At 41.1% G+C, this 16,682-nt stretch overlaps 2 protein-coding genes across 4 annotated transcripts; one reads left to right on the top strand and one right to left on the bottom strand.

Moving 5' to 3' along the window:
- Positions 1–5,854: 5,854 nt before the first annotated feature.
- On the top strand, positions 5,855–8,541 carry LOC124012115 (probable pancreatic secretory proteinase inhibitor). Its single transcript, XM_046325556.1, has 4 exons — positions 5,855–5,979; positions 6,313–6,347; positions 6,756–6,868; positions 8,430–8,541. The coding sequence occupies exons 1-4, from the start codon at positions 5,925–5,927 to the stop codon at positions 8,473–8,475; spliced, it is 249 nt and encodes an 82-aa protein (XP_046181512.1). The 5' UTR covers positions 5,855–5,924; the 3' UTR covers positions 8,476–8,541.
- On the bottom strand, positions 5,970–16,682 carry LOC124012114 (beta-1,4-galactosyltransferase 1-like). Of its 3 annotated transcripts, none has more exons than XM_046325553.1 (7): positions 16,394–16,675; positions 13,006–13,065; positions 12,633–12,868; positions 10,606–10,793; positions 9,835–9,957; positions 9,449–9,553; positions 5,971–9,336 (listed from the first exon to the last, which is right to left on the bottom strand). In XM_046325553.1, the coding sequence occupies exons 1-7, from the start codon at positions 16,620–16,622 to the stop codon at positions 9,198–9,200; spliced, it is 1,080 nt and encodes a 359-aa protein (XP_046181509.1). In that variant the 5' UTR covers positions 16,623–16,675; the 3' UTR covers positions 5,971–9,197. The 3 variants fall into 3 exon arrangements, with proteins under 3 accessions (XP_046181510.1, XP_046181509.1, XP_046181511.1); XM_046325555.1 differs by having other exon boundaries at positions 9,194–9,336; positions 9,449–9,509; positions 16,394–16,682; XM_046325554.1 differs by lacking the exon at positions 13,006–13,065 and having other exon boundaries at positions 5,970–9,336; positions 16,394–16,676.

Below are 16,682 nucleotides of genomic sequence, written 5' to 3' on the forward strand. Positions count from 1 at the left end.
AAACATCAATGCCTTTCTTAAAATCTACACACAGAAGTATATATTTTTAAACCTGCATATTTAGCTAAAATAAATCCAGGTTAGCAGGCAATATTACCCAGGTGAAATTGTGTCACTTCTCTTTGTAACGCTCAATGAGTGAATAGGTGTGGAGTCAGGCGCAGAGAGCAAAGGAAGCGGGAAAAACACGCTTTAATGTCCAGAAATAATCACAGGAACAAAAATAGTATACCAAACCAGGTATAACTACAGAACAAAAGTACCCTATCGTGAAAAATAAAAGGACAGGGAGAAACCCAAATGAAAACACTAACCACTCTAACACATACAGATGAACAAGCCCGCACAAACAGAAGCGGGCTGAACGAACTTAAATAACCCCACCCTAACAACCAAACAAGGAACAGGTGAAACCAATTAGACAAAACCAAACGAACACAGAACAAAGGATCGGTGGCAGCTAGTAGACCGGGGATGGCGACCGCCGTGCGCCACCCGAACAAGAAGGGGAGTCACCTTCGGTAATATTCGTGACACTCAGTCAGTGTATATGCAACAGTTTGGGCCGCCTAATTTGGCAGAATGTTACATAATTATGACATAACATTGAAGGTTGTGCAATGTAACAGGAATATTTAGACTTATGGATGCCACCCGTTAGATAAAATGCAGAACGGTTCCATATTTCACTGAAAGAATAAACGTCTTGTTTTCGAGATGATAGTTTCCGGATTTGACCATATTAATGACCTAAGGCTCGTATTTCTGTGTGTTATCATCTTATAACTAAGTCTATGATTTGATAGAGCAGTCTGACTGAGCGATGGTAGGCAGCAGCAGGCTCGTAAGCATTCATTGAAACAGCACTTTCGTGCTTTTGCCAGCAGCTGTTTATGACTTCAAGCCTATCAACTCCCGAGATTAGGCTGGTGTAACCGATGTGAAATGGCTAGCTAGTTAGCGGGGTGCGCTCTAATAGCTTTCAAACGTCACTCGCTCTGAGACTTGGAGTGGTTGTTCCCCTTGCTCTGCAAGAGCCGTGGCTTTTGTGGAGCGATGGGTAACGCTGCCTCGAGGGTGGCTGTTGTCGTTGTGTTCCTGGTTCGAGCCCAGGTAGGAGCTAGGAGATGGACCGAAGCTATACTGTTACACTGGCAATACTAACGTGCCTATAAGAACATCCAATAGTCAAAGGTTAATGAAATACAAATGGTATAGAGAGAAATAGTCCTATAATTCCTATAATATCTACAACCTAAAACTTCTTACCTGGGAATATTGAAGACTCATGTTAAAAAGAACCACCAGATTTCATATGTTCTCATGTTCTGAGCAAGGAACGTAAATGTTAGCTTTCTTACATGCCTCATATTGCACTTTTACTTTCTTCTCAACACTTTGTTTTTGCATTATTTCAACCAAATTGAACATGTTGCATTATTTATTTGAGGCTAAATTGAATTTATTGATGTATTATATTAAGTTAAAATAAGTGTTCATTCAGTATTGTTGTAATTGTCCTTATTACAAATAAAATTTTAAAAATTGGCCGATTAATCGGTATCGGCCTTTTTTGGTCCTCCAATAATCGGTATCGGTATCGCGTTGAAAAATCATAATCGGTCGACCTCTACATTGGACAGAGGAACTCTGCCTAGAATGCCAGCATCCCGGAGTCGCCTCTTCAATGTTGACATTGAGACTTGTGTTTTGCGGGTACTATTTAATGAAGCATCCAGTTGAGGACTTGTGAGGCATCTGTTTCTCAAACTAGACACTCTAATATACCTGTCCTCATACTCCATTGTGCACCGGGGCCTCCCTCTCGTCTTTCTATTCTGGTTAGTGCCAGTTTGCACTGTTTTGACATTTACACTACATGACCAAAAGTATGTGGACACCTGTTTGTTGAACATCTCATTCTGGGAATGCTTACCACTAGATGTTGAAACATTGCTGCAGGGACGTTCTTCCATTCAGCCAAAAGGGCATTAGTAAGGTTGGGCACTGATGTTGGGCGATTAGGCCTGGTTCGCAGTTCCAGATCATCCCAAAGGGCTTCGATGGGGTTGAGGTCAAGGCTCTGTGCAGGCCAGTCAAGTTCTTCCACACTGATCTCGACAAACCATTTCTGTATGGACCTGGCTTTGTGCATGGGGGCATTGTCATGCTGAAACAGGAGAAGGCCTTCCCCAAACTGTTGCCACAAAGTTGGAAGCACAGAATCGTCTAGTATGCTGTAGCTTTAAGATTTCCCTTCACTGGATCTAAGGAGCCTAGCCTGATCCATGAAAATTCCCAGACCATTATTCCTCCTCCACCAAACTTTACAGTTGCCACTATGCATTCAGGTAGCATTCTCCTGGCATCCGCCAAACCCAGATTAGTCCGTTGGACTGCCAGATGGTGAAGTGTGATTCATCACTCTAGAGACGCGTTACCACTGCTCCAGAGTCCAATGGCGGCAAGCTTTACACCACTCCAGCCGACCCTTGGCATTGCGCATGGTGATCTTAGACTTGTATACGGCTGCTCGGCAATGAATATCCATTTCATGAAGCTTCTGACGAACAGTTATTGTGCTGATGTCGCTTCCAGAGGCAGTTTGGAACTCGGTAGTGAGTGTTGCAACCGAGGACAGACAATTCAGCACTTGGTGGTTCCGTTCTGTGAGCTTGTGCGGCCTATCACTTCGCGGCTGAGCTGTCGTTGCTCCGAGACGTTTCCACTTCAAAATAACAGCACTTAAAGTTGACCGGGGCAGCTCTAGCAGGGAATAAATATGACTAACTGACTTGTTGGAAAGGTGGGATCCTATGACGGTGCCACGTTGAAAGTCACTGAGCTCTTCAGTAAGGCCATTCTACTGCCAATATTTGTCAATGGAAATTGCATGGCTGTGTGCTCGATTTTATACGCATGTCAGCAATGGGTGTGGCTGAAATAGCTGTGTTTATAAACTGATGTAATATAATGGGAATATTTAAGATGAAATCTATAAAGTTAATATTCAGTTAAGATGAATTAACACAATGCTCAGCATATGTGCACTACCGTTCAAAAGTTTGGGGTCACTTAGAGATCCTGTCCTTGTTTTTGAAAGAAAAGCATTTTTTTGTCCATTAAAATAACATCAAATTGAAATAAAGTGCAGACATTGTTAATGTTGTAAATGACTATAGTCGCTGGAAACAGCAGATTTTTTATGGAATATCTACATAAGCGTACAGAGGCCCATTATCAGCAACCATCACTCCTGTGTTCCAATGGCATTTTGTGTTAGCTAATCCAAGTTTATCATTTTAAAAGGCTAATTGAAACTCCTCTCAGCCGCACATGAAGACGCTGGCACCCCAAAGAAAATCCTGATCAGCACCTCAACTTGGTCAAACAACCCCCGCACCTCCACTTGCTTTCTCATACAGTGTAAGGTAGCTTCGTCATTTTTCTTGCCCCTAAGAGATGACCGCACACAGTCAACTGCAGCCTGCATACCAGAGAGAGTCTGAGTTTTCTTCTGGAGTGAAATGCTTAGGTATTCAAGCTCTCCAAGAACAGCAGAAGCAAGTGTGAGGCCCAACACAGTCTTGCCTTTGCTGAAGTGCTCAAATAAGCCACTGGAAGTTGAAGCTGTCTTGGATGCAGTTTATTCCATCTCCTTTAGGCTGCTTAGTACCCGATATTACTGCCCTAGCACAGCTCTAATAGCAGTATTCTGCACAGCACCTTGTTGGACATAGGGGTTTCATGGTGGTCAGATGTGTATCTTCGGACGTGACAATTGATTCAAACAGGCTCTTAAACTTTCCTGACTGGCCATAGAGGACACATAACTGATGGACTCAAGAAAGGGAATTCCGGATCAGTGTGGAGGCTGAGCAGCTAGCCTGTGTAATCAGATTTAGTGTGCTCCACAATGCACATAGGGGGCCAATGGCTGCTGCCTCCTCACAATTGCCTGTGCACTTTCCTGCCATGTTTGAGGCACCATCGTAACTCTGCCCACGCAAGCCAGACATGGGCCAATTGAGCCTCAACAACACAGTTGCCACTTTCGCAATGCCCTCGCCTGTTCTCTCCAACACCCTGTATAGCCCAATAAACTCCTTGTGAGGGACAAGGTCATGGTCAACATAACGCAGGCCGACACTCTCCTGTTCAGCACCAGAGACAACTTTAGTACCATCAACAATTACTGACAATTGTACAATCGGAAGAGACCTAATCTCAGCTGCAACGGCCTCGAATGACTGTATTGGTCATGATGTTCAGAATTTAATTCTGTGCTTTCATTCTGTGCTTTATATTGTGGTACACTCTGTTAACCACTTCAGCAAAATGGGATCATCCTCCTCTGCCCTAAGTTTCAAAAGCTGTTATAAATTCCCACTGTAATCCGTGTGGCCTCTAACGGCTTGTCGCTGTCTTGCTACATGCTGCACCAAACTAACAATTTTCATCAAGCAATGCCTTGCGTCCTGCTGCTGTTTACCCCACACGCTGGATAACTGGGCACTGATTGGTTTTAGCTGGTGTGCTGTTTACAGTTACAAAGTGGCGATGGGTTTGGCAGTTTTGATGTGCTGTGAATTTTACAATGGCTTTTCTCCAGTTCCTAAATCCTGCACTAAATGAAGGCAGCATCTGCTCTTTGGCCAAATTATGGTTGGCAATAAAACCCTTGGCTACAGTGAAAACAACACTCCTTTTATTGATGGATTATAATGTAGCCAGGAGAAATTGCGAAACCATTTCTCTTGAAACGTTAACAGTGTTGGCAAGAGTCTGCGGATCTATAAATTGTGGGTGTGGCTGATATGGTTTTGTGCCATCACTGAGGTAACTGGACAATGCTGTGCCACTGTCCCCTATACTGGATTTTGTATGGTTTTTGTATAAATGCCGAAAATAAGGTCTGTGGTTAACACAAACTTAGGAGATCTTTTTTTTATTTTGTTGTATGAGATAATCTTCATAAGCTAAAGTTACTTTTTGTGAATTTGGAAGAATTTATGTAATTTTAAAAACCATATAAAGACTTCAGAATTCATAGAAGGCTTTGAAAATCACAATGTGCTGTTTTCACATACTGTATGTAGATCCTGGTATGGTGCTGGAGATAATGAACATGAGGTTGAAAAGTGGCGGAATTGCCCTTTAATCATTCATTGGGAAAAAAACAAAACACAATATCAGCGTCTAGAGGCAACAGAGAACTTCACCCTATTATGTGAATTCAGTGTGATGAAATATTCTTATTAGAAATGTAATCAATATGTCCACAATCAGTCCCTATTCTATATGACATGCTATAATATCCTACTTGTTCTACAGAATGCAATTCTAACTCAGCATTATGTAACATAAGACAAATTCAATTCCATCTTTCATCGAATCAGACTCCTGTCAGACTCATTGAAAAGGTGAAAGGTCAGAGATGATACCTCACAACACTTAAACTTGGGTATCAAAATCATCTCAGACTTTCCCACAACAAGGATGGTCATTTAAGGGGTAATTTCAGAGTTGAAGCCTTCCTGTGGTACATGTAAAGTGTAACTACAACAATTAACTGAAAAAAGGTTCAGGATATCACCCAGGCCCACAATTAGCTAGAAAACTCTAAGGTGAATTCATAGGAATGTAAAACTACAGCACTTCAACGTGTATTTCATCATCTTCTGCAGAGTAAAGTCCATTTGTGTCTCAAATGGCACCCTACTCCCTATATAGGGCACTACATTTGACTAGGGTTTGACCAGTGTTGATAGGACTAATATAGTGCACTATATTATAGGGGATAGGGTGCTATTTGGGACACAGCGTGACTCCTGTCAGCTGTGAAAGTTCTCACACCTGCTGCATCACAATAACCACTGAGAGACTGTTAGATAGGGCACTCTCGCTGTCTGTCCACTGACAACATGGCTGGAAAAGTAGTGATGGTGCTGTGCGTGATGCTCCTCGTCGCCATTGCAGGTCAAGTACAACTGTTTTCTGTGTGATATCTTGGGGTTTAATAAAGTTTATTGAATTTAATTGAATAAAGAAAGAAAGCATTGATTGAACAGTGGAGTAGTTCAGTAACTATGGGGAAAGCTTGATTCTGCCACCTGCTGGAGTCGAGGGACTATGAAACTATGTTGAAACTATTAAGGCTAAGTGATCAGATGATATACCAGTTTTAATGTACAGTACATGAGATGATGGTTAAATGTGTACGATGTTACCTTAACCTCCATAGTCTGACATTGTAATAACATTCTTGAGGTGATTTGAAAAACATTGTAACATACTATTTGTTTTCTTCAGGCGCAGAAGAAGAAAACTCTGGACTTTACAGAAAGGTAAGGCTGATTTTGGCATGTTTAATGTAAATGCTGCTTTGTAAACCAAACCTGGTGTGAATTCAGCTGGGGGTAAAATTCCCCCTAGGTACAGATTAAGGATCAGCTTCCCCTCCCCCAATCATAACCTTAACCATTAGCGGGGAAAACGCAAAACCCAAGATCAGCATCTAGGGACAATTTCACCCTAGTCTGTGAATTCAGTGTCATGAAACATTCAGAAAGTGTCAGCAGATAGAAATGTAATCAATAGAGCCTGACACAATCGACCCCTATTCCACACGACATGCAATCATATCGTTCATACTTGTTCTACACAATGCATTTCTAACTTCGCATTACGAAACATTACACTCTCCTGACTGCCCATGCTCTTGGTCTTAACAGTAATGTCATATTGTTTTGCAGCCATCTTGTGTTGATACGGTGGAGATTCTGGCTTGCCCTATGAACTTGGCTCCTGTGTGTGGCTCCGATGGCAACACCTACCCCAACGAGTGTGCACTCTGTGTCCAGAGACAGTGAGTACTGTGCCGACCTGGGTTAAAGTATTATTTGAAATCATTTCAGATACTTAAAACGGGGCTTGATTGAGCTTGCCTGGCACAATGGAACCAATAGACTAGTTCCAAAACGGCTAACCCTGCCCATCAGGCATTCCAGACAAGTTGAAACACACAAAAAGTATTGGAATGATGTCTCTGGTACACAGCTGCTCCTTTCTCACAGCCCTGTCCCACCATATCACTATAAAGCTGTGAGAGTCAGTTTACAGAAACAACACTCAACACCTCCAGGTTAACGCTGAAGTACAAGGGACTGAGTTCAATCAAACCAGTATTTCAGGAAAATCCACATTCTGTAGGCTCCTACAATGTAATGTTGTGCCCATTAAAGTGCTTCTGGAACCACGTTTCCATCCACAGTTTTGTGAGTAAAGTCATACCTTATTTAAAAAAAAAACATGACAGCTGTGATGGAAACAGGTAGTTTAGGTAACATTTTATAAATGCCAACAGATAGGCCTAATTTGTTGGACATGGTGGGCTCTTTTTGTGTCGGTATAATGAATTATGCGAGACATGGTGGTGGAAACGCCATTAAGCACACATATTGATATAATAACCATAATATCAAAGTAAACTTGAAGTCACGCGATGATATGGTGTGTGGACCTCCCACTACAACTCTGGAAAGCATGCCGATTATTAGGCTTCAGATTTAATAAATGATGATGAACATCACAGGGTGGTGAAAGTACAAGATGACCTTGATGCTCCTTTCCAATACATATCGAGGGTCTTATTTTGGTGACATGATGATCAATGCTTGACTGCCGTTTGACAAATAAATTCTCCTTATGTAGGCTAGCTGCGAGCTGTTGTCTAGAGCGCAAGTACCACGACCAGAGTAGGTACATTAGCTATTTAACGCAATAGTTTTTGTGACAAAACTATCGGTAGAGTTGAAAATGCAATGGAAACACATTGAACTTTAGATCTTTATTCGGTACATGAAAACTTAAGCGAAAAAGTACATTTTGTGTGCGCTACGTCATCAAGCGCTGAATTTGATCTGAAAAGGGTCCGTTTGGTGGAAACACACCACTGGTGGGAAAATGTGCTTGTTTTCTTTTTGTGGACTTTAGAATATTTATAATCTGTCTCCAATTGGATGGAAACCTAGATAATGACACACAGATACTATGGATGTAGGATCTTAATTTGAGCCAGTTTGCTACAGCAGGAAAAAAAAATCCTGCAGCAAACAGGAAATGTGGATTATAATGAATGGATATTTTTGTATGGGTTAGTACATTTTTCGTTAGGGCAAATCAAGTCTGCAATTTCTAAATTGAAATAACAAACTTTAGAAGCCTTTTTAAAAACTCAAATACACTACACGTTTGCATTTCCTGCTGTGCAAGAAAATTCTCAGCAACAAAAGAGTGATCAAATTAAGACTCCATGAGAGCAGGTTTCATTGAATTCCATTTGAATGTGTAATACAACCATATTGAACATAATTCATACCCAACGACATAATAAATAAATCATGGCATAAACATTCCTTTCTCTACAGGGAAACCAGAACGGACATCTTCGTCATGAAGGAGGAGAGCTGCTAGTGGGATTTGACATCACCAAACAAATGACATCATCATGACCAGATAATAAAGCAATTGGCAAATAAAGAAGAGGTCTCTGTCATTTGATTTTGAACAGTTGAACATTGTGTTGGAGTTTCCCATGGCTCACACAGTAGCCAGACTATAATAGCCCAATATCTACAAAATACTAAATTAAAGTTCAGATTTACACACAGAATACACTAGTGTAGGGCAAAAATACAGTATTTGTAAACCTAAAGTTTGCTCCTTGAAAAGGTGAAAGGTCAGAGATGAAACGTCGCAACTTGGGTATCAAAATCATCTCAGACTTTCTCACTTGTAATTGGAACTTGGAGGGGGGGTTATTTCAGAGTTGTGACCTTGTTTTACCGAGTTACAGCGAAAGCAGTTGAAGGCAGCACAACACAATGCTCAGCCAATTGGGCGCTCGAGGGACAAAAGTACCAATTAGTAGGTGGATATCATGACACCTCCTCAAAGATTAATGCTCAGTCATGTTTGCATCATAACCGCTGCAGCCTCTGCAATAGGTTATTGGTTAATGCAACAAATAGATTGTGCGCTGCCCTCTTACCAAGCATCTCTCGTACTGTTCTGGGCAGTTTTCTTGACCTCATTCCAGATGGTTCCTGCCTTCTTCACAGAGCTGGATTTACAAACGGGCACGCAGGGCCCTGCTTGTCCAGCTCTTCCTCATTCATCCTTTGTCCATGTCTTCTTTAATCTTCGGGTGGCATCCCCACGTCTACTGTAATCTTTGTGAACAGGTCATGCTTTTCAACTGCAACAACTTCGTACTCGAGAGAGTTGAGGCCATCGGTATCCATCGTCTTTAACGTGTGAGCTATTCTCTTGAACCTGCAGGGCAAAATAATCAACTGTCATCAACATTTGGAGTATAGTTGGCGAACGGGTGATAGTTCAAAACCTGAGGGGGATTTTAGTGAACGCGGTTGTTCTAAAGCTTTACCTCTGAGGATTGTCGTTGTTATTTTTGTCTCTCTCGTGACGGATCATCCGGCATTTTCCGACTACGCCGTCCGGACGAGAGAGAGACATTTTTCTGTTATTCACCCTATGGAAATCAGACCAGTGATATGAATTTGATTTTTTTAAATAAAAAAAATGTATCACTTTAAAAAAAAATGCATCCTCTCCAGCACCCCCGCAATGTCAACATAATGTTTTGTAGTCGAAAAGATAAGTGATAAGGGAAAGATGTGTTTTTGATGGCGTCATCCGGAGATACTGATAACATCATCCAGTGTGCATCATGTGATTTTATGAGCAGGCAAACGTAAGTAAGATCAACAGTTACGATGTGCTACATGTCTATGAGGTTAAACGTTTTCTGACCTGTTGAAAATGTCGTCATCTTCACCACCCCAGCCCCAGTAGTTGTTGGGAAAGCCGTTGATTTTCATGATCTGCTCTTTACTCAACGATGAGACACCGCCAAAGTACTGATTATAGGGCAACCTATGGAGGAGACGAAGACAATCAAATATACAGATATACTGGAAATACTAGCAGCTGTGATGGCCGAGTGGTTGAGGCGTTGCACGTGACGGGCTCTCCCTTGGTGGTCCACTGTAGCTCAGTGAGTAGAGCAATGTCAAAATAGTGGGTTTGATTCTTGGGGCCAATAAAATGTATGCATGCATGACTAAGTCACTTTGGATAAAAGTGTTTGCTAAATGTCATATGTTATGATATATTATAGTTTCCTGTTCTGTCGTGCTGTGCCTCCGAAGGTAGGAATTGAAGTGTTGGGGATGTATTCAATCCGTAGCGCTAAAGTTCTGCGTTTGAGCCAGAGTTACATTAAAAGCAATGTTCCTGTATTCACGGTAACAGAGGCATATGTTGGTTCAAGTGGAAAAGACCTTTACGGTTCAATTGGGCATTTACATCTCTTTAACGGTTCAGCGAAACAGATTGAATCGAGTCCTTTTCCCTTGATAATACTGTAGGTATGAGGAAACATTAACAACCACTCTGGCATTTACCATGGTCATAACAATGAGTCAGCATTTAAACATTTAAAGTGATAGTTCACTCCAAAATAAAGGTTATTGGTTGAGCTCTACACCGTACTGTGGCACTGCGATAGGACTTGACACGTACTTGAAGCCAAACTTGTCCATGGAGACAGACAGGTGTCTGGGCTGGCTGAAGCATTTGTAGATGTTGCGGTCATCCATGGGGATGATGTCCACGTCACTGAACACAAAGCAGTCGTAGTCATACTCTTTCAGGGCCTCAGCATAGCCAATGTTCATCAGCTTGGCCCTGTTGAACGTGTTGTCTCCATCCTAATGAAGGTAAAAGGCATCCTCAAGATGAAGATTAAACATCTTACTGTAAACCAATCAAATGTATTAATAAAGCATTTTTAATTCAGCAGATGTCACAAAGTGCTATACAGAAATCCAGCCTAAAACCCCAAACGTCAAGCAATGCAAATGTAGAAGCACGGTGGTGTCGTGTCTTTGGCTATGACAGATTAAGTGATATGACATGCTATTCTATAAAATAATTTCTCCATAGTTAATATTACCTGATTGAGCTAATCATGTAAATGTAATTAACTAGAGAGTCGGGCACCACAAAATAATATTTATAGAGCTGTTATCTTCCGAATAAACTCTTAAAGACCTAGTAATATTTTACATCAATAGCAGTCAATATTAATCGTCATCTTAATTCAGTCTCATCTGAAAGTTGTAAATTCTTGGTTATCTGCACAAACCCTGGCTAACAAGTTGAACCAGCAATAGAAAATTGGGTTTAATTATTTATTTACTAAATACCTAACTAATCACACAGAATTACACATACACATAATTAAATCATAACTTGATTACAAATTACGTCATAAAGGAAAACGTCCCTAGCGGGCGGAACAGATATGACAGCTTGTTACACAAAATAAAAGGGGCTGGATTTGAGTGAAAGAGCGGGAAGACTGAGGAACAAAGGGAAGAAGCTGTGCTATCATAAATACAGTATCTTATGCATTCTAAATTACTTCCCATTTGGAAAAGGAAAATGCAATAAATATTTACTCTGAGCTGCGCTTCGGTAGGTTGGTGGTAGATGGAAGGCCGTGTTGCCCAACCGAGTCCTTTGAAGAATGTCTCTGGTTGTCAATTGTATACGTTGTAGTAACATTGTTGTTTGATAGACAGGATACTCTGTCTGTTCCTTCCTAACCCTCGTTTGCATCTGCTGTTGCTAACTCAACGGCTAGGAGGTATCACTTCTGTAGTGAATAAGAGTTCAAAGTTCATACCATTCGCAACCAAAGCTCACGTTGATTTTGGCTTCGTTCTGTAGTTATTATCTGAACCATTCTGACATAGGACCGTCGTCCTCGGAACAGGAGGTTATATTGTCGTCAAGGGCTTATATAGGAAGGGAAGGAGGGCGTGTTTGAAAAGTGTTCTAGCCCATGTCCCTTCACAGAGGCGGGCCACTGATTGAGCAGAGCCCTATCTTATGAAAACCCAAATCTCACATTTTAGAAGCTAAAATCACATTTCATCCCATCACGAATCATTTCATATTCAAACATTTAAATTGAACAACAATTCCACGTGAATCCGATAAGTCTGATGTGTAGACTTTCCACTGTAGAGTTTATGTCATCTTATCATTGATGAGAATGTCTCAGAAGACAACCGAACTGACATCATATTCATTAAGTACCACCGCATATGTTCCATTGGTCGGATTACCAGAATATAGTTCATTTCCCCCCACTTTCTGATGTTCCCAGAATCTCTATGTTAACCAAGGGTTTTGAAAATGTAACGTCAGTAGGGTAGAGAGAGGAAAAAGGGGGGGAAGAGGTATTTATGACTGTCATAAACCTACCCCCCAGGCCAACGTCATGACAGTGGCTAGAAAAAACTCCCTAAAAAAGCAGAAACCTAGAGCGGAATCAGGCTCTACGTCATTTAAGGGCCAGTTTTCTGGAAACACATTAGGCCTAATTCTGGTCTTAATAGCATGTTGAATGGAAAATCTCCATTGTAATCGCTACATAGTCCAGGATTAGGCTTAATTTGTTTCCCGGAAACAGGCCCTAAGTGTTTAAATGTAAGTGTTAAATTTAAGTTTGACATTTCCAAATGTGTGTTGTACTGTACCTGATTGATAACATAGACGCCATAGTCCAGCTGTTGGCGCTGAAGGATGGGATGGAGGTAGTAGAGCCAGAACTTGAGGTGCTCGTCACGAAGGCGGAAGGGGATGATGAGAGCAACCTTTTGGAGGGCGACACAGTCGTGTGTTTTGTAGCGACCTCCTTCCTGCAGGCCTGGGTTCTCCTTGCTCACTGTATCCAAGCTGACAGGCGTAGAGAACTCAACCCTGAGAGGCCCAACTGCAGATCAGGAGAAAAGCTACATTAAATCATCTTAAAATCTGTTCATGTGGCGACTTGATGCCTTTAGAAATGGTATCAGTACTTATTGGTATTGATAGAGGATTTAATTGATTGTTTTCTATGTTACCATGTACCTAGAAGTGGAGAGGGATCTGGGCATTTCTTTAATTCTTGGGTTTTGGTCTCTGTAGTTTCTGAAAAATCAAATATTAAATTGTTTCAGGTGTTGGACAAAAGAAAATGTGAATAAAACGATGCCCTTGGATTTCTTCAAATTTGATTGTTACAAAACGGGATTCAAATGGATTTACACAAAATACTCTGTAATGTCAAAGTGGAAGACATATTTTATATTTTTTTAAATAACTAAAATATAGTATTCACCAGTATTCAGACCCTTTGTTTAGCCAAGCCTAAATTAGTTCAGGAGTAAAATGTGGCTTAACAAATCACATAATAAGTTACACGGACAATTTCTGTTGGTGTCCATTTTGAAAGTGCTGAACGAAAGGCCTACCTTGCCGCACCTCGTTTGCTTGCATTTGGAGCTAAGTGTTAATGAGAAATTAACAAACTTAAGGAATTTACCGAACATAAATGTAATAATGTTTGTGTATGGTTCATGATTATTGGAGAATGCAGTTCTTATCGACTTACACAAGTCCACAAGGAGTCAGTATAAACTTTCTTCATTCAAGCAAGTCAGCCATATCAGGTGTAGCAGTGGTAAGGATTCACTCCATGTTGCTGAAGGGAAAGCTCTGCTGTTGGGACAGATTTATGTAGTCCCTAACAGTTTATGGGCACTGTTTGTCACCGTTATAGTGCAATTAATGTATTGTTTAGTGTTGTGTAGTGGCTTTGCTGGCATGCATAAAAAAACAATTGGTTGAGTTTGCCCCACCAAGATTTCCATGCTAAAATGGCCACTGCATATTTGTACATTTTGAAGTGATAAAGTGTTGATTCTTTGAAGTGAAGTGTTTAAACTTGTTTTAATTGTTACACCATTATTCAAAATGAACAAGTGTCTAATGAACTAATGTTGATTAGTCACATATTACAGTCCTGCAATAAAGAGGGAAGGGGTTCTGTCTGTAATGTGTCTGTGTTGTATTCTCAAATGAACATTTCCTTCGTGTCTAGCTGTAAGATCTCCAGTCTGTTTTATTTGATTGCCACTCTGTCTCAGTATATCAGCTATCTGAATCCATTTAGCAGCTTATCACACGGCATGCATCACCAATGCAGCCACAGGATTACAGTATGATGGCATGACTTTCCTTATGGTCAGCTGTCATCTGAAGCAGAGAATAGCAACAGGGCATTCGGAAAGCATTCAGACCCGTTGACTTTTTCCACATTTTGTCACGTTACTGCCTTATTCTGAAATAGATTGTCGTTTTTTCCCCCTTATCAGTCAACACACATGACCCCATAATGACAAAGCAAAAACAGGTTTTTAGAAATCTTTGCAAAATGTATTAAAAATAAAAAATGGAAATATCACATTTACATAAGTATTCAGACCCTTTACTCAGTACTTTGTTGAAGCACATTTGGCAGCGATTACAGCCTTGAGTCTTCTTGGGTATGACGCTACAAGCTTGGCACACCTGTATTTGGGGAGTTTCTCCCATTCTTCTCTGCAGATCCTCTCAAGTTCTGTCAGGTTGGATGGGGAGCTTCGCTGCACAGTTATTTTCAATCCGGTTCAGTTCCGGGCTTTGGCTGGGCCACTCAAGGACATTCAGAGACTTGTCCTGTGGCCACTCCTGCATTGTCTTGGCTGTTTGATTAGGGTCATTGTCCTGTTGGAAAGTGAACCTTCGCCCCAATCTGAGGTCCTGAGCACTCTGGAGAAGGTTTTCATCAAGGATCTCTCTGTACTTTGTTCTGTTTATATTTCCCTCGATTCTGACTAGTTTCCCAGTCCCTGCCTCTGAAAAACATCCCCACAACAGGATGCTGCCACCACCAAAGTTCACTGTAGGGATCGTGCCAGGTTTCCTCCAGATGTGGCTCTTAGCATTCAGGCCAAAAAGTTCAATCTTGGTTTCATCAGATTAGAGAATTTTGTTTCTCAAGGTCTGAGAGTCCTTTAGGTACCTTTTGGCAAACTCCAAGCGAGCTGGCATGTGCCTTTTACTGAGGAGTGGCTTCCGTCTGGCCACTCTACCATAAAGGCTTGAATGGTGGAGTGCTGCAGAGATGGTTGTCCTTCTGGAAGGTCCTCCCATCTCCACAGAGGAACTCTGGAGCTCTGTCAGAGTAAACATTGGAATCTTGGTCACCTCCCTGTCCAAGATCCTTCTCTCCCGATTGCTCAGTTTGGCCAGGCGGACAGCTCTAGGAAGAGTCTTGGTGGTTCCAAACTTCTTCCATTTAAGTTTGATGGAGGCCACTGGGGACCTTCAATGATGCAGACATTTTTTGGTACCCTTCACCAGATTTGTGGCTCGACACAATCCTGTCTCGGAGCTCTATGGACAATTCCTTCGACCTCATTGCTTGGTCTTTTGTCTGACATGCACTGTCAACTGTGGGATCTTATGTAAGACAGGTGTGTGCCTTTCCAAATCAGGTCCAATCAATTGATATGTTGATTCTCATAGCAAAGCGTCTGAATACTTATGTAAATAAGGTATTTCTGTTTTTAGTTTTTATACATTTGCAAAAATGTCTAAAACTGTTTTCACTTTGTCATTGGTATTGTGTGTAGATTGATGAGGAAAACTATGTATTTAATCAATTTTAGATATAGGCTGTAACGTAACAAAATGTGGAAAAAGGGAAAGGGTATGAATACTTTCCGACTGCACTGTACATCTTGTTCTTGCCCTCTGAAGGGACACCATTTAAGAAATATAACGCTATACTGTAACGGCATTCTTCGTTTGTAGAAAGAGAGTCGGACCGAAATGCAGCGTGGTGGTTACCCATGTCTTTAATAAATGAAGAGCGATACATGAAATAACTATTACAAATGCAAAACAACAAACGGAACATGAAAACCTAATTACAGCCTATCTGGTGAAACTACACAGAGACAGGAACAATCACCCACGAAATACAAAGTGAAACCCAGGCTACCTAAATACGGTTCCCCATCAGAGACAACAAGAATCACCTGACTCTGATTGAGAACCGCCTCAGGCAGCCAAGCCTATACTAGGCACACCCCTAATCAACCACAATCCCAATGCCTACAAAACCCCAATACGACAATACAATAACCCCATGTCACACCCTGGCCTGAACAAATAATACTAAAAATACTAAAACCAAGGCGTGACATATACGAAAGCTAACGAAAGCTAATAATCAAATCATTTCGTCAACCACAGCCTTTTAGCTTACTATGCCATACATGTGCCATTAAATGACATAATTTAAAAAATCTCTAGCTTATTGACAAATGTCTTTGGTCTTCAGAGACCTTACTTTTTAAACATAATCATAGTAGTGTCCGAATATCCATATATTTGCATATATTTAGAAGTTATATAGCACAGAACTTACCATTTTTTTTCATTAGATTTTCTTTCCCTAAATCTAACTCCAAGCGGATACCTCTATAATCGACTCCTGATTTTATTAATCCATCTTCACTTTGGGAATCCTTCAAACTGGACAGCAAAGCATTCCTACTCGATTCAGTAACATCTGAGTATCTCAACTGATACCAGAAATATACTGAGAAAGATAAGAGACATAAAAGCACAAGGCTGCAGAATATCTTTTTCAGCATCTCACCGCTGTGTTCCGTGAATCACAGGCTACAACACAAAAGTTTACTGGTAACGAGCTT

The sequence above is a fragment of the Oncorhynchus gorbuscha genome, linkage group LG24, assembly GCF_021184085.1.
Source record: "Oncorhynchus gorbuscha isolate QuinsamMale2020 ecotype Even-year linkage group LG24, OgorEven_v1.0, whole genome shotgun sequence".
Classification (NCBI taxonomy): domain Eukaryota; kingdom Metazoa; phylum Chordata; class Actinopteri; order Salmoniformes; family Salmonidae; genus Oncorhynchus; species Oncorhynchus gorbuscha.